This window comes from Lutjanus erythropterus, chromosome 17, assembly GCF_056507025.1.
Source record: "Lutjanus erythropterus isolate fLutEry1 chromosome 17, fLutEry1.hap2, whole genome shotgun sequence".
NCBI lineage: Eukaryota > Metazoa > Chordata > Actinopteri > Lutjaniformes > Lutjanidae > Lutjanus > Lutjanus erythropterus.
The window spans coordinates 25,531,235-25,553,431 of NC_139333.1; the positions used below are offsets into that span (position 1 = coordinate 25,531,235).

The window sequence follows — 22,197 nt, forward strand, 5'->3', positions numbered from 1 at the left end:
TCTTTTGCTTTTTATCCCCTCAGTCTGGGAGAACAGAGAGACGAGGAGAGAATGAAGATCTGCTCACCGTTGTGAGTTCCTGGGATGCTTGAACGACCTGTACCCCATGCTTTTTTAACGCCTCCAGAAGCTAAAGACAGGGTGTCATTAACAGGTAAGTGAAGCCTTTTTCGGTGAAATGTGGTTTAAATTTTACCAAAAGACAACTTTGAACTTTTTTGGCTGTTCCAGGATGTGAAACAGGACCTTAAAGTTTGATTTCCTACAAACATTTTCAGATTACATCTCTCACAAAGTCTGTTTTAAGTTATTTCTGACAACGAAAACATTTTCTTTCCTTCTCAAACTATTTCTGGTTGCAGTTTTATTGACATTAATTGGCTACAGCTTGTCGCACACATAGCATTCAGTTTCTGCAGGTCCTTAAAAAGTTTAAAATCCAAAAATCTGACTTTTAGGCCCTACATTGTCTTAAAATCTCAACAAAATAAAAGCAGTCAGGGCTGGTCCATTGGTTGGTCGTTAGGCTCTTGTCCGACCAGATTCTCATTGGTCAGACAGTCGCTGGTGTTACTTTAATGAAAGAAGCGTGTCCATCCATTATGTTGGGGGCAGGACAGACATATGCAGACCTGATGTATTTTATTTCTGAATGACAGGCCATTTACTGAACGTTTACTGGCTCCAAACTAATTGATACCACATCAGAGAACTAGCACTAATCGCTACATAGACCCCGAGGCTCAGAGGACAGAAGAGCTGAGTGGATAAAAAGTAAATTTTTGATGACAACATGTGTGTGGATTTCACTTGGTTGGACTGCTTTCTTAATGAGCCCCTGCTGCTAATGTTTCAAGCCCAATGATGGATAAATACCAGCTGCTCGTGACCCAACTTCAAGCTGGAAAGCTGTAAGTTTTCCCGTGTTTTATGTTGTTTTAGTGTTGAATTTGTAAGTTGAATTTGGCACCACCTTGTTGCTAATGTGGCTACTCCACATGGGATTAATACTGTAATATTGAGGGACAGTCAAGACAAACTGTGTGAACGTTAAGCCTCATTTGAAGCCAAGTAAATAAAGACAGGAGAAGGTTGGATGGTTTTTTCACGTTTCTTTTTGTGGACGTTTATATTGCAGCAGGAGCTGTGTTAGCACTTAGCTTTGTTTATATATGGAAGCCAGTGTGACCCTTGCTAGTGGGTGTGTAACGCGTACTGTATGTGTGTGTGTTGTTGCTGCATGTAAATGTACTTGACATGCTCTGATCGTGATGATGTAGCTATGCGTGAGAAAGAAATGGTCGCACTGGAGGAATTAATTCACTCAGCAACACTGTGTAACTGTGATTGCCACCCACTGCACCCACCCACTGGAGATAATGTGCAGTTATTTCCTCCATCGACCAACCGATTGGTGGAAGACTGGGCAGAATTTCAGTTGACTAGGGCTACAACTGACGATTATTTTCATATTTGATTAATTGGTTGATTATTTTCTCGATTGATATTTATATATTATTTATATATGGTCTGTAAAATGTGGTGAAAATGACAATCACTGCTTCACAAAGTTCACAACCCAAAGATATTCAGTTTGCTGTCAGAGAGGAGTAAAGAAACCAGAAAATATTCACATTTAAGAAGCTGGAATCAGATGATTTAAATTTTTTATTTCATAATCAATTAATGATTGATTAATTGTTGCAGCTCTACAGTTGACTAAGATTTTCCTTGATTGACTACAGCCTGAAAACCAACATGCAACCAATAACCACTACTATTATTACTCCTGCTTACACAGTTCTCTGTGGTCATGTTGAGTTGAATATTGTAGTTCTTGGACTTCAGTTTTCCTCCTTGTCCTCTGTATTTTTTGTTTGCCAATCTGGTTGTGAAATGGGTCTTAAATTGCATTCATAATGCTCTTTAAAAGGTCTTAAAAAGTCCTAAATTTAACTCGCTGAAACCAGCAGAAACTCTAAATGTTGTGCATCCTGCTATGTGTGGATATTAACACATTCCTGCTGCGAGGGAGTTAGCAACAGATCTTAATCATGGATAGGGTTTTGCTGTAATTCCAGAGCTGGAGGCGTAACCCTAATCTCTTTGGCACATTATACAGTAAATCAGAGTGTGGCTAAGTCGGGTCGCTGCCAGCTCAATAGAGCCATCCCATTTCTGTGGATTTATGAGCAGACTTACTAGGAGTTGTTATTTCAATCTACAAAGCTCTCTTCCTTCTCTTCATTTGTGTCTAAAACTGACGAACCACCCCCTGTTGAGCGCTAAACCTTCGCACCAGTTTTATTTCGGAGGTGTTCCTGGATTGCTTTGTGCCATGGTGGATTATTTTGGAAGTAAGCGGTCCAAAGGGCCGGCTGGTGGCGGCCAGTTTTAGCTGCAGCGTCCAGTGGGAGCGATGTCCCCACGCAGAGGCAGCACGGACATTGATGGATGGCCTAGCTTTCTGTCGGCTTCAGGTCCCAGACGTGAGGCGTTGTTATGAAAATATAGAAGGAAGCAGGCTGACGGACCGCAGAGAGATGGCAGCTTAGCTTCAGCCTATGATGGATGACCACCTGCTGGGCATCCGCCATAGATACAGATAAACTAGAACTGCGGCCTCTAAGGAGCCACTTTCAATGTTAACCAGAAATTGGCCCACAGACGGCACCCCTAAACGTTTTGTGTATCTTTGTAGGATAATAAACTTAAACCAGAAACCACCAGACAGATGTATCCAACATTACTGCAAAGCCACACTGGAATTATTTGTTTTATCTGGTATTTTACTGTAATTTCCCTCATGGTTTTCCCTTGGCTATCCTGCAGACTGTGAGGAAGCCACAGAGTTGTCATTTTACTTTGCTGCTTCGGCCTGTAAATCAACTCCCTCCAAAGGGGCTGAGTCATGTTAGGCCCCCCCTCTGGCCTATAAAGAGGTAGTGTTAATGGTGGCATTCACAGAGGTGATTTGCAGCCAGCCTCTTTATCCCAGTGCTGGTGGCCTCGGGGCGGCTGATTGATGGTGTTTGTCGTCCAATCTTGGACTCTAACTGAGAGCGGTTTCTGTTGCTTTGGCTGCAGCAGGACGGAACTTCACTTGTGGCGTATTCAGTGTTCTCCAGACCTCCCATTGAGACGCGACCAAGAATGACCTTGAACTCCCTCCCCGACGTCTCATTGCCTGAAGGACACGCTCCATGCCTACCAGTGTGACCCAGTTATAGCAGAAGGGGGAGAGAGGGAGTCAAAAAGAGAGAGGGAGAGGGACAGATCTGTGTTTGTGTGTGTGTGTGCGTGTAAGGCTGTGGCAGGGCATAGCCTACTTCTCGTACCCTACTTTACCCCTCTCTTCATCTGGGAGCCGAGCAGCTGAGCTCCGACTTCACCATCTCGTCTCATTGTTTCTTTTATTTTAATTCATTTTGGCCAGATGGTGGATTACAGGTCAAGGCAAAAGCTGAATGCTGCCGCTGTCAGAGTAAAATGCTCTGATCCACTGGTTACTCAGGATGTTAGAAACTATTTGTTACACTTCAGTGATACTAAATATTATATCAAAGAGGTTTCAGATTGAAGGTTAACCAGGGCACAAATTCCCATGTTGATTACATCTATCAGGAAAAACAAGTGTAACATTTGATGTCTAAACTGACAGACGTTTAAGCTACATCAATCAGTATTTTTATTCAAATAACAGAAGGGTCCACTCATAGTGTTTTAGTGATTTTTAGCTCAGTTCTGGCCTGCAGCGTCCATTTTGATTCACTCTCAGTACTCTGACAACCTAATTTCCAGCAGCAGTGGGCAGCTGTCTTCTCTGAAAATCCTCTTTTAAACCCACTGCAGGGAGCTAGGTTTAGCAGCTAAAGAGCTAGCAATTTCCCCTACAAGTTGGTGGAGACCAAAACAGAGTAAAAAGAAGAGTGATGTTGGACTCACATTCATCAAGTGGCCAGAAACACAACTAGTGTCTGCAGCATGTGCAGATAAACAGCTGTTTACAAATATATTCACCAGAGTAAGACTAGTAAGATTATGATATGTCAGTGTTGTGTTTACAGCTTGTCGCGTTGCCTCCAAGTGCTGAAGAATGATTAATGCAACGTTATACTTAACTGTTGATAGTATATTACAGCATTTTCCAGCAATAGCCGTCAAAGAATTTCATTATAAAAACAATGAAAACTGCGATATAGTGAAGCCCACTTTTCCCACACAGGTTTCGTATTGTATACTTGTGTATTCACAGGAGACGATGAATGTACGGGACATGACGTAGAAGACAAAAGCTGGGAAAAATGCACATGTTTCATGTACGGCTGATGACAACATTTTATCATAAGTATTTCTGTGTCAGCCAACACTGTGTTGCCTCTTTCAACTGTCTTCTTTCTTAAAGCGAGACGATGTAACTGTCAACAGTGGCCACTGTGACTACAAATTATGGGATAATGCTAAATGCTATTTTTTAGTATTTAGCTAAAATGCTAAACTTTAATAAAAGTACATCAAGTATTTAGCTTGGGCAGTATCCTTTTTTCAATACCTTCATACCTTCCTGTCATTTTAATGGGGTTTACAGTATTATGGCGGTATTTGTGTACAATGGCTCAAGTCGACTGTACTTAGTACTGTAGTACTTCCTTAACATAGGCATATTCCCACAGTTGAGAAATGACTCACACACACAAAGGAGCTCTGCTTCGGTCTTGAGAAGCTGCAGCTTTTATTCACCGACAAACTCAAACTTACACTGTACATTTACTACCAGACCGACGACTTCACCGCTCAACTTTTCCACCACTCATTGTGCATTCACCGTCACTCTCTGCCACCACACACAGTAAAATAATTTGTCTGCCGTTTGCCCTCTCTCACATTTGCTAAAGTTACACACTCGCTACACTATTCTGACCAATCAGTAGTCCACAGTGTTTGCTGGCTCACCTTTATCAGCGGGATCAAATCCAAAATACTCCCAAGCTGAGCCAGTTTTCCTTTTTACCAGTTAGTTCTGTAACTTTATCCTGCAGACGCCATGTTTGTCTGCTCAGCTGCTCTGCCTTCTAGAGAGATTTGACCTCTGGGGGTGTAATTTTAATTTGTACGTGAAATAATGTCTTTTCTTGTTAATTTTTTCTCTCAAGAGTTGCACGGCAAACAATACAGTTCAATACAGACAGTTCTGACTCTTGAAGTGTTATGATCCACTCTTTGCTTTGAAGGAATATCACAGCTGAATTGATAAATTTACCTCCTTTAATTCAGACTGATGGCTTCTTTAATTAACAGTTTGCTCAGTAATTAACTGTAATTCCTTTTTGAGCTTTGGGCGTGTGCCTCAGTGTTTTTAGATCAGACTGACAGATGAGAGGCAGGACTAGAGTGTTTGATGAAGATTCATAAAGAGAGTTTGCATCCAGTGTCTAGTTACATCTCTTTCTCTTCGAAACCTCAAACCTTGAATCCCTGCACTTCTCAGCTTTTTCTTCCTCTTTTTCTTAGTTTTTTTTTCTTGAATGCATTCAGATGAAGACTCAATTTTGACAGATGAAAAGGCTCAAATCAAAAAAGCAAATCCAGACTTTTTAAAGTGAGATAATATCCTCATGCAGTTCCGCTTTCTTTTTACTCTGTGGCTTAGTAGGCAGGAAAAGTAGAAAGGTCTTTAACTGACAGCTCGCCTTTCCCCAGCTTTCTGTTTCTTTCTCCTTTTTACTGCCTGACAAAGGCAGTAGAGGACTTTGCAGAGTGTAGTTTCTTTGGTCAAAGGAAATGGTAGAGGAGGAGTGGGGCATGCAGAGAGGAGGTGTATCTGTCAGAGAGAGGCTGGGCTGTGCTGAGGAGGAGGAGGTGGTGGTGGGAGGAAGGGGAGGGGACTGTGCTCCCATTCACATTGGCGGCATTTGGCTTGAGAATGAGCTGTTTCTTTTTTTTTTTTTTTTGAGGGGGTTAGAGAAGTTTTCCTCAGGAGAGTTGGTCAGAAACGGAGCCAAACATCCAGGAGAACAGGAGCACATAGTGAACATTTGAGCCGACTTAAACCTGAGACACTGAAGGAGCTGAGGCTGGGTGATAAGAAGGAGCACCAGAGCAGATATGCCGGGGACAAACTGGGGTAAGAAACTCGGAGGGAAGGAACGTTGGAGAAGAGGGAAGTTGACTTTATTACTTTGACAAGCAAGGTGACAGTGATGTTTGGTGAGATGTTTGACTTATACTCACTGTGGAAGAAATATTTACTAGATAAAAGATATGCAAGTTTATTCATGCAGGTTTATTGCATGTTAATGTAAAAAAAAAAAATCCATAGATGTAAAAAGAAATGGAAATAATTAGAGGTTCAGTTATTAGTTTTTTTATCATCATGTATAATTTTTGTCTTTATCAGCTTCTCAAATGTCACAATTGGCTGTTTTTCTCTCACAACACTAAATTGCAATACATTTTTGACTGCTAGTCAGCCAAAGTAAGTTAACTGAAGACATCGCCACAGCCACTGAGGCATTATGAGTGCCATTCATTATTTTTAATGTCTCATGGACTAAATGATTAATGAATAGAGAAAATAATCAATAGATTAGGTTAGAAAATGAAAATAACTGTTACTTGCAACCTTAGAATAATCTGAGAATAAAATTGAGAAGATGGAGCCAACTTCCATTGGTCACTCTTGTCTGCTACTGCTCATTAAAACAAAAACAGTGACAAGCTGAGGCTGCTTATCCCAAAGAGTGTGTGTGTGATGGAGGAGAGTGAATGGAGGCCTTTGCTCTGCTCTTTCAGTGCAGTCTAATCATTGACAGCGTTCAGTGCATCAAACAAACCTCATGTCCCTCAAGAGAGACGGCTGTTTAGTTAACTGTTTTCTTTCTACATTGGCTGCCACTTCTACTTGTCCAAAGGAGCTACTTAGGCTATAATATATTATGCACTTTCCAGTCAAAAAGACAGACAGATAGCACAAAATGTATTTACGTCCTGCACATAGTTAGTGCTTAAACAAATAAGTCAATGAATCGGTTAGTTGATTGGCATGACAGTCAGTTACTTGTTTAAAGGTAGAATCAGTAGGATTTGTCTGAGGTGCTCATAAATGGACCAGAAAACTACCAGGATGTGAAAAACCAACGTGTTTGGGTTGGCAAAATGTCTCGAGCAGCAAAATAATGTGAAAATAAGGAAATACAAACAGAAGACAGAGTCTCTACGGAAGCAGCCACTATGAGACACTTCCAGTCAGTCATAAATGACGATCGAAGGAATTATGTTTATGAGTCTCTGCATTGTTTTTAAAGAAACCTTTGCATATTTTGTCCTTGAGTCTTTTACCAAACACAGAATGCCATATATTGTCTGTGTAACTCAAATGTGAGGATTGTGAATTGGATATTCTGGGGGGTTTTGGACTATTGGTTGGACAAAACAAGTACTTTAAAATTGTCATCTTGGGCACTTGCAGAGGTGGCATAAGCACACGTGTTGTAGAACTACAGATACATGTGTTAAAAAAGACTTTGGTAAAAGTTGAAGAACTGAACTTCAGCTTCTTTACTCAAACAAAAGTGAAACTTACTCAGAGTAGTAAAAACTTAGTGCCCTGAAAGACACTTCTACTCGAGGCGTCTGTGCAAAGCAAACTGAACTGGCTGTTTTGTCTCGTTGTGTCTTTAATGTCATTTTCCTCCCATTGCGTCTGTCGTGCATGATATCCATGTCCCATCCATTTAAGCTAAAATTAGTCTTGATGTTGGGAAGATGGTGCACAATGATGCAAAAAAAAGTCAATAATTACCCTCAAATGCATTAAAGCTAAAGTAACAAGTCTGTTTTGAAAGTGTAAGAAGTAGTGAAAAGTAAAGTGAAAGTAAAAAGTTGTCAGAAAAATAAGTACTCAAGTAAAGTGCAGAAACTTGAAAACTCTACAGAAGTACAGGAACGTAGTATTTCTTTTTTGTTAATTCCCAACTCTGCGCACATGCCACTATATTCTGACAGTCCCACAGTTAAAGGAATTGTCACTTGCAGTCCTCGTTGGAAACATTAACATTTGGCACGGTGACCGTCAGTGTCTGCCAGGGCTGTGAGGTGAGGTGTCTGCCTGAGGAAAGGTAGGTTGTCTACAAACCTAAAATAGCTTTGTTACACTTTCCCTCTTATGTTCCAGTTTCCAGAGAGATGGGTGGGGGGGATAAGAGGATGGGAGGTTGGGTGCAGGACAGAAAGAGAGTGAGTGGGACTCAGAAGTTTAGGCAGAGAAAGAGGGAGATGGAGAGTGGAGGAGGGGATCTCCGGACTCATTTGTTTGTTCCCTCATGCAGACGCTCCCTGCTGAAAACTGAGACACCCTCCTCTTCCTTTCATTCTGTCTCCTCGACTCCTTTTCCCTCCACATCCTCCTCGAGTCAGAGGTGGTGAAGCCTCACATGAGAGCCGGTATATAAGAGTTTCTTTTTTTTCCCCCACCAGTCTTAACACTTCACCTGGTGTGGGGAATATTTTTAGACTCTCACCTCTGTGGATGTGTGTTTATGGCGCAGTGCTAACAAAGAGGGATTTAGTGCCGGCTCTTTCAGTTTGTCTCAAAGCAGGTTTGTGTGACGTTGCAGTCTTGCAGGGCAGGGCCAGCAGACTGTGTATACTGTATCTTTGTAATGCAGCCTCTATAAAAAGGCTTTTATACTGTTTGTTTCTCTGATTGCCCAATCTCAGATGCAGTCAGATGAAAGGTTCCCCTGCATGCCAATGAATGTCATTGAAATGTATCTAGATTCGCTGCTGTATGTGTAATGAAATACACTGCTGTGACTGGAGTGACCCGACTGTCGGTCTGTGGGACGAGACGCTGTCTCACATTTCATATTCAGTCAGGTCTTGTAGACTGAAATCTCAGCAAGAATTTTTAAAAGTATTGATCGCAGCATATGGATTTCTCATCTCTGTTACAGATCCCATCTCGCCATAGAAATAAGACGTGTAAATTAAACTTTGATTTTAGTAACCATTTAACATTTATCTCATCTCTGCTTTTTGCTAACAAAGAGCAATGTACAGTGTAGTAGTTATAAATGCATAAACAGCCAGTTGGGATACATTTCTTAAAATGTCAAGTCTTTAAGTGGTCTATTAGGAGTGTCACAATTCTCCAAATCTTTGGTTATTTCAATTTAAACATTTATTTTTTCACTGACAGCCATGACATGGTCACAAAGATCAACACTTTTGTTGTTTTTTGTGATGACAACTGTTTGTTAGCCTACATTTACAAATTCTTTAAAATGACAGCTGCCCGGTAAGCTACACTGTGTTGCCTTTTAAAGGAGAAATGTGCGTGTACCTTGTGATGTGTTTGCTGTTAGTTTGTAAAGTTTTGGTCTGCAGAGTTTTATGCAGAACAATCAAATTTTCAAAAACTGCAGAAATTGCAGATTCTCCCGTCGCTACTTTCTTGTGTTTGATCTGTGTGAGTAATTCTATAAAACTGTCAGTGCTGAAAGCTCGGGGATAAAAATCCTGAAGCCTCGAGGTGACAGCAGATCCCCAGAGCTGCTACTGTTGGCCGCTGCAAAGCAAAAATGCTGGACGCAGGAGAAATGCAACTTTAAATCTCCTCTCGCAATCCTAGCTGTGACATGTGAATGATGAGGCATCAGAAAAACATTGGCTGTAGAGTCGCCCCGTCCACACACTGACCACCACTTTTTCTGTCCATGTTGAGTCTTAACTCTCATTAGCTGCTGTGGCCGCACATTCCTCCTGCTGGAGGAGCGACTGACTGACTGACTGAGTCAGTCTGTCTGAGGGGCATTAAACCCTTCAAGGGCTTTCCCAGACAAAACAGTCTGCCCACAGTCAGAGTCAGCTGACACTGTAGACAGTATGGGGGTGGCTGAAATATAAGCCTCATTGTTGGTTTTGCTGTGTACATGAGATGTAAATTTAGGGCCGATGATTGTGATTGATGATTTTTAATGACCTATTTTTAGTTACAGTTTTTTTTCCACCTGGTCTGTTAGTGCTGTTTATCCATCTAGATAGTTTTTGTTTGAGTTACTGAGTTTTGGAGAGAGATTGTCTGCCTTTCCTCCAAAATAATGGAACTAAGTGGTACTTATTGTGCTGCTCAAAGCAGCAAAAAATACACTTGAAAAATTCAAAACCAGTGTCTCTTTCCAAAAATCACGACCCGGTTACTCAGGTGAATTCACAGACCTTGTTGTGACCAGTTTCAGGCAGGAACTATTTTCTGTCTATTAGAAAGTTAAAGTAGTTCTGGTAGATTCTGCTGCAGACAGAAAGTAGTTCCTACATCAAACTGCTCACAAACAGGTCTGTGGATTATTTTGAGCAACCGGGTCATGATTTCTGGGAAGAGACACTGCTGCTGAGTTTCTCAAATGTACTTTTTATTCATTTACTTTACTTTTTTATTTTAGGGGATTTTAAGCTCCACAGGACTAGTACCATTTAGTTCCATTATACTGGAGAGAAGGCACAACAGGTGACCTGTCCCTTAAAGACCAGAAGAAAAAAGGTCAAATTGGCATGCAGGTATTTAACTTAATAGACTTTTAAAACGCCCCCAAACATTGCCATACTGCCGAGCTGACCCGTTCTTTTTCATTAATGATTTCTTGCTTTTTCCTCTTTTTTTTTTTGTTGTTGTCACATGTTGAAGATGCAACCGAACAACACACAAGTTAATTGACTTTTTTGTGTGTCATAATATCAAGGGATATGACAGGCTGTTTATGAGCCAGTGCATATTCATTATGTACTCTCTTGGTGTTTTGCACTTAATGCATTTAAATGAAACTATTGAACATTTTATTGAACAATTTTCTTGTTGCTTTTGCTGAAGTGTTTATTGCCGATACATTTCACTGTTGTTTTATTGCCCAGACTTCTTACAGTATTTTACTGGCTTTGAGTTGATTAATCAGTTAAACTGATATTTACTTGTACACAACCAGAAGTGGATAAACATACAGAAAAAGAAACTGTTTGAGACATATATTGGTTCCAGCTTCTAAAGTATGAGGATGTACTGCTTTTCGTCATTATTTAGGATAGCCAATTGAATATCTTTGGGTTTTAGACGAGTGACAGATTAGTTGTCAGCTTTGAAATTAATTGGCACCTATTTTGATAATCGATTGTTTTTTTTTTTGAAGAGAAAAAGACTTGTTTCTTTACTCCTCTACGACAGTAAATTTGAGTTGTGGACAAAACAAGATGTTTTAGGACTTTACCTTGGGTTTTGAAAAACACTGACTCTTTTCACCATTGACTATCTGATATTTCTTCAGTCCAACAGTGAAGCGACTGATGGAGAAAATAATCAACTTAATGAATCAATTCATTATGAAATTAATGTTAGTTGCGGCCCTATTTTACACTGTTGTTGGAATTTTTCACAGTTTTCTGCAGCTGTACTACAGTATACTTACCCACCATTTTATATGAATATTCTCTCCATTCACCTCTCTGTGTTGCTGTCATGGCTTTGTCCACCAGTCATTAGCTGTTAATGTCCATTTATCTTCTATTAGGGCCAACAGGGGACGTATGTAAGATTGTCAAAGCTATAGAACCAATGAAGGCTTTAAGATGCTAAGGAGGGGTCCTGGCCTCCCTGTCAGCCCTCTGACCCACTCCCCTCTTCTCCCGTCCTCCCCCTTCTAATGTTTGAGGCCCCGGTCGCTATGACAACAAAAGAGTAACCAGGGCCGCATGATCATGACGGGGGCTTTAAAAACAGTTTGAGACCCCCTCAGTAGAGTCTCTGCATAGTTTCAGTCATCTTGAGTCCAGAGGGATTAGAGCTTATTCACTTATCAGGAAAGAGTGGAGGGCAACGAAATGGTCTCCCCCAATCAGAAACACTGATTTGAGGAAAGCAGTGGAAAAGGAGAAGCCTTCAGACAAAGTTCAGTTTACATGAACTAACATGATTTGGTTCATTTTTACTTAAACCAGAAGTTTGAATAGTTCTTTGTGGGCAGTGTGAGGTTTAAAGGGTTGGGTTTTACTAAATAGCCCCTTCCAGACATGCTCCCCCTCTACGTTAAGTCATGATTGCTGTCTTACAATGTTGGACGGATGGGCAATTATTTTCTCAATTAATTGATCAGTTGTTTAGTCTATAAAATGTCAGGAAATGTAAATATAAAGCCCAAGATGACGCTCTCAAAAGAAATGTTTTGTCCGCATCTCAAAGGTATTCAGTTTACTGTCGTAGAGGAGTAAAGAAACCAGCAAATATTAATATTTAAGGAGCAGAAATCTGAGAAATTTGACTTTTTTTTCTTTAAAAAATTACACTAATCGATTACTTGATTAATTGTTGCTGCACTACCTACGACATGGCACAAGTCTGAACTGAATTTTGTCATATTATTGTAGAGGCTGCAGCAGCACAAAATGAAACGTGCACAAAGAGAGATTAAGCTTTGTACCTGTCCCTCACTGGCTACTGGACTCAACCACTCCACACAGGGCAGTTAGAGAGGCAGGGGGTAAATAAATGACACCCAAAACTTAAGAGCCACTCAAGGCTGCCGTACTCGTAAAAATGGTATCAAGTCATCCTTGCGTAATCAGCGAGAAGCGTTGCCAAGTGGCCGGCATGCTCATGATGGTCATTAATTAAGGCTTCAACGGCAAAGTTTTAAAATCCATCACTGATGCAGCCTCTCCCTCTCCCTCTCTCTCCATATTATAACACCAGATGAGCTCACTGACTGGTGCACATTAAACCAGCAAGGAGGACACTTATCATATAAACTCTCTTATAGAGTTTAGTTGGAGCTAATCCTCCATGATTCATGGAAAATATAATTTTATATAAGTATAAGGAGTTTTTTCTGACAGCTGCTGTTTATAACAGACTTCAGACCTTAGTGTAGTGCCAGAGTTAGACTGATTCCCTGCTATTCAGAAAGGATTATATGTAATAAATATCGTCATGGACTAATTAGCTTTCTCAGTGCATAGAGAAATCACATAAGATTAATCCTACAGGCTCTGCTCATTAGGACGGTTAATTCTGCTTTCCAAACACCACATGTTGCTCCTGCTGCCGTTGAATTCTTTCCTTCATAGCGACACTGATGCTGTAACTGAAGTATGCAGCATGAATCATTAATTATTATGAATGACAGACAATTTAAACTCCATTTCAAAGTGCATTTTACAGAATGACCAAACAGAATTAATGGATGGAGCACTTCCATGAGGGAGTGAGCAAATGGATTTTAAATAAGTATTCGCTGCAGTACTTTTGTTTGACTTTCCAATAATAGTTTGTTAAAGCTCTGTGACAAGGAGGCTGCTGTTTAAAAAGTACCACAATCAAAGTAAAGATACCAACAGATGCTGGTGCAGTGTAGCTTATTAAAGCAATATCACACAAGAGACAGCTGTTGTACTTAACATTATAAGCAACAACAGATTCTGATTTGTTTATTTAATCATTTATTTGGCTCTGCAAATACAAATCTGCAACTGGACTGTTTCCAACAACACAAAGATGTTCTTGCACATTAACATTAGCCTGCTAGCTACTTAACTGCAGCAGAGGTCCCCTGTAGTTGGCTGGTTGGACCCATAATTAGGAGTTAGTTTGGACTTCTTAATGGAACATTGTCCTTTTTTTAATTTATCTTTTCATCATTACCTCTAATATTGTAAAACATAACAATTGCAATATCAGAATTTCTTCAAAATCGTTCAGTCCTATGTAACGGTTATTAGAATGTGTGGAGTGAAGTGGAGTAAAACATGTGGTTAAAGGTCCCAGTTCTTTTGCACTCTACATCAGCATCCATCATCCAATCAATCAGATTACTTGGTTGGAACTAACTGTTGTGTAAAGTGAAAAAAAAACACTTGTTGTAGTTTCACAGTTTTAACACACCATTACAACATCTTGCAGCACCAGATTTGTCTCAGTCAGTTATTATGAGTCTAAGCAGGGATCAGCCCAACTTTGAGTGTGCTAATTAACGTGTGGTAATCACACTTAAATCGCTGTAGTAGCCTCGTAGGCTCAGTAAACTTGGCAGTTTGGAAGGTGACTTGGCATGGCCCCTGTCCTGGCAGGTGGACTCTAGAAATGTGTCAGGCCGGCATGCCTGCTGTCAGGCCCTCTTTCGTCTCATTAACCATCTTCACCGCTAATTGCAAACACGGACACTCTTTTCCCTCAGTTTTTTTTTTTAAATCTTCATTGTGTCAACAGGAAGGTTAAGAGGGTGAAACAAAAGGGAAAGTCCTAGCAGGGCTTCTCCAAACGAGCGAGAGTGACGTAGTGACAGCTGCAGTCTCGCCATACTTTTAAATCCTTCAGTCACATTTTTGTGACTTGCCAGATGAGCCTGAAACTCAATAAGAGGACACACCTGTCAGTCGGATATCCTCATGTTCTGTGACTCACTGTGATGTTTTAAGAGAACAACTGGCTGTGCTGTTGTTGTGTTGTCAGTGCACCATGACCTCATCATCATGCGTCCTGTTGGCCATTGTTCTCCACACAACACTCAACTGTTCGCCATCCACTGTTGACATCATCTGTCTGTGAGCGCCTGTTATAGTGTCAATATTTACCACAAGTCCTGTGAGAGTGAGGGAGCGGAGAAGTAAGTGCGTGAGATCTTGTGCCTCCTACGTTGTTGTGTTATTTCTCACAACTACATATTTTTGTGCACTGTTAGATTTACTCAGCAACTTTTAACACCCACAGCTACAGTATCACAGCAAGTTCAACCTGTCTCCTCTTCTCTGTGTTTATCCTTTGAGGTATTATCCGCAGTTATGAACTTTTACTTATTCCTAAGGCTGATGAGATGTGTGGAGACAGTAGCCTTTGTTGCTGTCAGGGGAAATGCCAGCATGTTAGGAGCCATTTTACATCTCAAATGAAAAGAGACCCTTTTCTTCTGCTGCCTCATGCCTCGCGAGCCTCATGCCTCAGGCCCTGTTTGTGCTGCTTGAATGGGCATCGTGAATGGCCTGTCCTGGTTCTCTGTGTGTGGGCCACCGTGGTCTTGTGGGACATTTGCATGCTTCAGTCTACTGTATATAATTTCTGTTTGGCCTCTGTCGCAGTTGCAGCAGTGTGTGTTTTTGACAGGGTAAAAAATTCCTTGAAAGCACCCCGGTGCAGAGACTGAACAGCTAGAATTTGACCTTATCAGTGTCTGTGAGGAAAATGTGCCATTTCAACCAGTATTTAGTTTCCTAGATAAGAAAATACAGCAACAGGTCTTTGTGTCAGCCATGTAAAAAAACACAATTAACTCAGCTTTGATAGGAAAAAGTTCAAATATCACTTTAATGGTCAGCATTCAGAGACCTGAAACACTTGCAAATGACCAGCAATATGCTTATGAGACTTGTGACTTGATCTGTCCCTTAGAGATTTGGCTTTACATTCCTAAAATAAAAACAATTCAACTATTTAGATAATTTTTTTCATTGAAAAAAAGAAGACAGTGCTGTTTAAAGCCTCACAACTATGGAGTTCTCCCACTTTTTTTCTTTTATCATATTAAACTGAATATCTTGGGATTTTAGGCTGACGAAATAAGACATTTAAAGACACCACCTCAGAAAAACTGTGATTTTCACAGTTTTATGACATTTTGTACGTTGCAGCCCTAGATTAAACTTGACAATTAGCACCACCAAAAAATAACATTTGCACAGGGGCAAATAAAAATGGACTTGCTATTACAAGATGTGACCCTTAACTTGCACTAGTCTAGGAAAACTTGAGACCTGCTATTGGACGTGTCTTAAGCCAGGTATTCACTGTGCAGTTTTTGGCTGTCCCAGATGAAAGATGACCAGCATGAAAGAAATGTGGTGATATCTTTGGTCGTGGCTCTGACATGGTGGTCCTTCTTTGCACTGTGAGAGAGGTTTAAAGACGGCCTGGGAACCATCTCACAATGTGACTGCTGCTAACCAGCTACTACTTCTTGTGACTCAAAGGCTTGAAAACATATGATAAAAATGAAAAATGTATTAAGAACGATTGTTTAAAACATCCTTGAGAGCCTCACACTGTTGTTTTTTTCCCTCTCAGAGAGAGTGACCCCTCTGAGCCGCCATCATGGCCCTGGTTCAGGCTCTGCCCATATCTGCTGAGCCCCACAACCCCGGCCTGAGTGGAGGAGCCCGCAGGAGACACACCTCCGGCCCTTCACCCCCCATCACTGCACCACCACCCTCCACTCTGGATCCTATGGGTTCTGTCAGCAGCCTCATTGCCGCCCGCCCCGGCCCCTACCAGGACCACCGCTCTGGTGCTGAGCTGGGAGCCAGGGTCCGACGGCCCACGCCAGGCGCCTCCTGCCTGGGCTCTGAGTCGCCCCAGGACCCCTTACTGCAGAGCATCCCGCCACTCAAGAAACAGAGCTCCACGACGTCCAGCAGGGGGCTGGAGAAGGAGACTGGGAACGGGAACTATACCTATCTGAACGAGGACTATGTAGGCGACTGGAATGACAACCATGTGACACTCGCCAGTCCAGGAAGTGATGCAGACGAGCTTAAAGAAGGATCAGGGGTGAATGGGAATATGGGCGGACCTCCTCCAAAACTCATCCCGGTGTCAGGAAAACTTGAGAGGGTGAGTCTGAAGAAATTAAATGGAGTTAACTGATAAACTGTTTAATTTTATATCATCATCAGATGTAGTATGTGGTGCCTTTAAGCTGTTTTGCATCATACAGGGAAGTGTTTCTGTTATTTAGTCTATCCTCATTGATATAAATGGGGTCACCTGTCAGTATAACGCAGATAATTCAACATCATCACAAACTACAGCCTCCAAAATGCTGATGAAGTTAAATCAAAATCCCCAAAACAGTTGGAACAAAAACTGAACATTAGGGTTCATTGCAGGAACTGATATGAACTGTCTGGTTCTTCAGATGTACTTGTTGTAAATCCCTGCATGCCTCCCAACTCTATACCATGTTGTGCTCCTTCTGCAGAACATGGAGAAAACAGTGCTGCGGCCCACTGCCTTCAAACCCGTCATTCCCAAGAGCCGTACCTCCATGCAGTACCTCTCCCCTCGCCACTGTGCCAACGCATCGGAAAGCCAAAACAACCTGAACCTGCTGAGCCCCTCGCACAGAGAGGTGTCTCCCTCCTCCCCTGAGAAATGCAGCTTGTACAGCAGGACCCGTAACAGTGCCGGCGGCAGCAGCCAGTCCTGTCAACTGTCTGACTCTGGACGCAACTCCCTCTCCAGCCTCCCTCCTTACAGCGGCGCTGGCTACAGCCAGGCGTCAGGAGAGGCCACCGCTGGCCACCTGGAGCCCTTGAAGAGCGCTCCACCCATCAGTACGCACGGACACTCCAACTCCGACAGCGGGCGCTCGTCCTCCAGTAAGAGCACAGGCTCCGGCTCGATAAGTGGCCGAGGACAGCCTCTGTCTGACAGCGGGTCCGGCGGGCGCTCCCCGGGCCCGGTGGAGGGATATGAAGGGGTGGTGAGGGACCTGGAGGACAAGCTGAGGGAGAGAGAGCTGGAGCTGCAACAGCTCAGAGACAACCTGGATGAGAATGAAGCCGCCATCTGTCAGGTTGGTGGATAATGTAGAACAAAAAATGTCACTTGACAGCTTGATGAGTGTTTTTACAGAGGAACACGCTCACTATCCCGTCCTGTTCCCCTGGAGTTTGTAGTTAAAAAAACAAAAAAACAAAACATGAATCAGTTTTGGCTTTAAAGGTCCAGTATGTAAAATTTACAGCTATTTATTGGCAGAATATGGCAGAAGTGGAATAATAATAATATTCAGAAGTATGCTTGTTTTTATTTACCTTAGAATGAGACGTCTATATCTACAGAAGGAGCGGCTCCTCTTCCACGGCATAGTAGCTACAGTAGCCCAGAACAGACAAACCAAACACTGGCTCTAGATAAAACCTTTCACATTTTGTGAAGTCAAAGTTCACCACTAGATTCCACTAAAGCCTACATACTGGTCCTTTAACTTCGGTTGACAACTTTGACATTTGTAGAGTAAATCCTTTGACCTGTTTGCCTCTTGTTGTTCTGTGTTTCGTCGCAGGTTTATGAGGAGAAGCAGAAGCGCTTTGAGCTGGAGCTGGAGGAGCTTAGACAGGCTTGTGCCACCAGGATGCAGGTAGCCTCGCAGAAGGCTCAGCGAGCGCAGCAGGTGCTCCAGTTACAGGTCAGAACCTCTGACAGAAAAGCTCTGACAGGTTTTACTGCAAGCCAGTGATGCTGCTGTATTTCTACAGAGTCAAAGATGACCAGAACAAAATCACCAGAGCCACAAAAATCCAATTTTAAAAAGCTATGTCATCTAAGTAGTTCGGTTTACTTGACGAAAACATTGTATAATAATCCTTTATTAGAATATGCGTCGATCTTGCCATGCCAGGTTTTGTGAAACTAGATTGCTGTACCTCTTGTGGTATATTATGGATTATTTAATCCAAAAAACAAATTACAGGGTTTTATTTCGTTCCTTTTAAGTACTGAAGGTCTTCCAGCAATAAGTATAGAAAAACATGTTGCCAAAAATTAGTTCATTTTAAATCACTGATTCCCAACCTGACCCCCTTTTAGGGTCACCAAAGCTTCACAGTGTGTGGTGAGGACTGATGTAAGAAAACTTTTTCTTAAGAACCTTGGCCTGTGTATAAAGAAAACTAAAACTTTACATTATTATTTAAGGTTAACTGAAGAAAATGTCACAGGATACAGGCATGGTGAAAACCTGAACACGGAGCCTTCACTCTTTCCTAAACAGCCACATTCTGCATTAGAAAAGTACACAGTCCAAACAACCGAAGAACTAAATAGAACAACGGCCAAGCACCAGGGAATAGAAAATAATGAAGCAAATAAAGTAATACAGGCAGTGAATTGTGTTAAGTTTCCAAAACTAGAAAAACTAACTCATCAATTCATCCAAATCACTTGTTTTACACAAACTTCCTGCAGCTGTTGTGTTCACTATTTGGGTTAATAATTATGTGTTGAATATAATATGAAATATCTATAAAATCCGTCTCTTTTTGTCAGTAGTTGTCAGTTTAATCAATGATAGAAAAGGGGTCCCTTAGGGAAAAAGGTTGGGAATCACTGTTTTAAATCATACTGTATGTTGCTGTCATTTTCACATTGATCATATCTAGAATCAACATCTGATTGAAATGATCTTTTTTGACTTAGATCAATGTAGTTAACTAATGAATTGCTAAGATCAACCTGTCTGATACTGACTCCGTCGTTGTTGCAGGTGTATCAGCTCCAGCAGGAGAAGAAGAAGCTGCAGGAGGACTTTGCTCAGCTCCTGAAGGAGAGGGAGCAGCTCGAGGATCGCTGCACCTCCTACGAGCACGAGAAGATCCAGCTGGGGCCGCGACTGGAGGAGAGCAAGTGGGAGGTGAGACGCTGACATTTTTATTCATCAAGTACAGTAATGACCGAGATAAAAAAAAAAAAAGAAAAAGGTTTGGGCTGTAAAGGTGAAGTTTATCACAGTGCTGTCCTCATTGATTTTACCATTTCCCATCCCTCCTTAAACACAACATTACTCATATTGTTTGTCTGTTTTACAGCATCTCCATTTTATATTCATGGACGCTTTTATTTCTGTAATTGAAAGAAACGGGAATTGAACATGATTACTGTGCAGTGCACCTGTCAGTCATTCACTCGATACAGGAGGTGAAAATGTTTGATCTTTTTGAGCCCTCGTCGCAGGCAACATAATTTGGGGAGTGAGACAAACTTTAAATAAGATGTTGCCTCAGGAATTGTTTTTTATTGTGAGTCATGCAGACCTCCTTGTCTTTATGAGCTGCAGACATGGATCGATATTAATAAAACTGATCTTCTCTGCTGTTTGAGGTAATTGATTGTGCCTCAAGGAATCATTTCTAGAAGATCTTAGAGATTTGATTCTTTTTTTTAATTCTCCCGTTGTTACAGACCTGCTGACAAGAAAAACCTGATCTCTGTAACAGAACAACTTGCAGGCTTCCTCAGTCACCGACAGACTGTTTAATTAATTATTAAGCAACAAAGTTACACACATCAATCAGGCATGTGAGAGTTTAGTTTAACTACACCAAACCTCATTTTTAGACCTTTATCCAAATGAGTGTGACAAGGTCCTTCTAGTTCAACCAGACAATGATCTGACATGCTCAAAAAAGATGTGAATTGAGTTTTGGTCTACTTAAACCTCCAGAAGATTAGAGTTTTTTAAATTTTATTTTTAGATCAGAAACTATTAGCTGATTAATCGGTCAGCGCCAACCAATTTTTTAAGCCAGTGTTTCTCAAATTGGGTTGAAAATACCACCAGGGGTACTTTGGAGTACTGCAGGGGGGTACATGAGATTTTTCTAAACTGTGCATCAGAAAATGTCGTGGCTTTACTGAACTGAATCCTGAGTGTTTGTCTTCTCCCCTCAGGTGTGTCAGAAGTCGGGGGAAATCTCACTGCTGAAGCAGCAGCTGAAGGATGTTCAGGCAGAGTTGGCCCAGCGAGTGGGAGAGATCGTTTCGCTGCGGGGTCAGCTCAGAGAGACTCGTGGCGAGCTGACAAACACCCAGGTCCTGCTCCAGGAGGCCCATGGCACGACCCGCACACGAACCCTGGAGCTGGAGGTGTGTGAGAACGAACTTCAGCGCCGCAAGAGCGAAGCGGAGCTGCTCAGAGAAAAGGTAGGACGCCTGGAGGGGGAGTTGGCTCACCTCAGAGATGCTTTGGCCAATCAGGGCCCAGGAAACAGACAGTGTCAGGTGTTCCAGGACACAGAGGAGCACCTGCTCGCCTACGAGAGCGACGAGGCGAAGGCCCAGCGGCAGAACAACGCCGAGGCCCTGCAGAGCATAAAGGTGCAGATGGACAGGATGAAGGCCGAGCTGACTTTCGAGCGTCAGCGGGCCGAGCAGCAGATGGGAGGCTTCGAGGAGGAGCGCAGGATATGGCAGGAGGAGAAGGACAAAGTTATCCGCTACCAGAAACAGCTGCAGCAGAACTATGTGCAGATGTACCGCAGGAACCGGGAGCTGGAGCAGCTCCTGCAGGAGCTCAGTCAGGAACTGGAGAGCAGAGAGGAGGACGAAGGCAGCGGCAATGAGATCAACTTTGATGAGATCGCCGCCACGGAAATCTGACCTCCGTATGTCTCCATCTTTTGATTTGCACTACTGTAAACTAATCTTTTCACCTCCATGTCACAGATTTGTATCCGTTTAAGATTACCAACACACACACTGTTATCACAAATGTAAAAACTATCTGCAGTATGAATTCAGCCACACTTTAGTTCTGCCTTGTCAGTCTGTTCTCTAAGGAGTCCCACTTGAAAGCTGATGACCTCTATTAGTCGTTAGTGGGCCACTTCAGTCCTCTGACCCTCCATTAAAGGGACAGTGCAGATTATTTGAAGTCAGCTTGTATGAGGTACTTATTGATAGCTGGTGTATTAACCACAGACACGCCCCCAGTTTGCAGAATCAGAGAGAAGTACCAGCATGGAAGCTAAGAAATGTCCTGCTGTGGAGCAGGTCAGCAGCAAAAGGCACATTTTAAAAAAATAATATCAGTTTAAGTGCATGCTTTATTTAGCATATTTTCACTGCTTCATCTTACTGTTAGCAGAGGAGCATGTCATTATCTTTATCTGGAGCTGACGTTTTCCAAATATTCATGCCCAACGAATAGAAGAAATATCCATTTCAATCACATTAACTGTGCTTTCCCACATAACTTATTTGGATTCGCTCAACCAGACTCCATAGGAGAAATCAGTAACTTTACCTTGCAGAAAACAGACGTTGTTGTTCTACAGCTGGCTCAATCTGTTAGTTTGTTTGTGTCATTGTGTGACTGTGGTGTTTTAAAAGGTTAGTTCCATATACACCAAAGTCACACAACAACACAAACCAACTAACAGATCAAAGCAGCTGTAACCAGCAACTCCTGTCTGATGGCAAGGTAAAGGGGCGAAGACATTCTGAGTATAGTGTTTGCTTAAACTGATATTGGTAGCTAAAATATGATCTCTGCTCACCCTGACCACAGCAATACATTGTTTAGCTTCCATGCCGGTGCTCCTGTAGCTTCTTTAGGTGATACACTGACTATGAATAAGTAATTCATACACCTCCACTTCAAATAA

General features: G+C 42.0%; 1 protein-coding gene across 3 annotated transcripts; it reads left to right on the plus strand.

Annotated features, from left to right (window-relative positions):
- The first annotated feature begins 22 nt into the window (after positions 1–22).
- Positions 23–21,257, plus strand: LOC146312295 (leucine zipper putative tumor suppressor 2 homolog). 3 transcript variants are annotated; one of them, XM_084741114.1, is made up of 6 exons: positions 23–154; positions 16,097–16,642; positions 17,010–17,606; positions 18,099–18,221; positions 19,299–19,445; positions 20,483–21,257. In XM_084741114.1, the coding sequence occupies exons 2-6, from the start codon at positions 16,124–16,126 to the stop codon at positions 21,188–21,190; spliced, it is 2,094 nt and encodes a 697-aa protein (XP_084597240.1). In that variant the 5' UTR covers positions 23–154; positions 16,097–16,123; the 3' UTR covers positions 21,191–21,257. The 3 variants fall into 3 exon arrangements, with proteins under 3 accessions (XP_084597240.1, XP_084597242.1, XP_084597241.1); XM_084741116.1 differs by lacking the exon at positions 23–154 and adding an exon at positions 6,093–6,124; XM_084741115.1 differs by lacking the exon at positions 23–154 and having other exon boundaries at positions 13,919–16,642.
- The last annotated feature ends 940 nt before the right edge of the window (positions 21,258–22,197 follow it).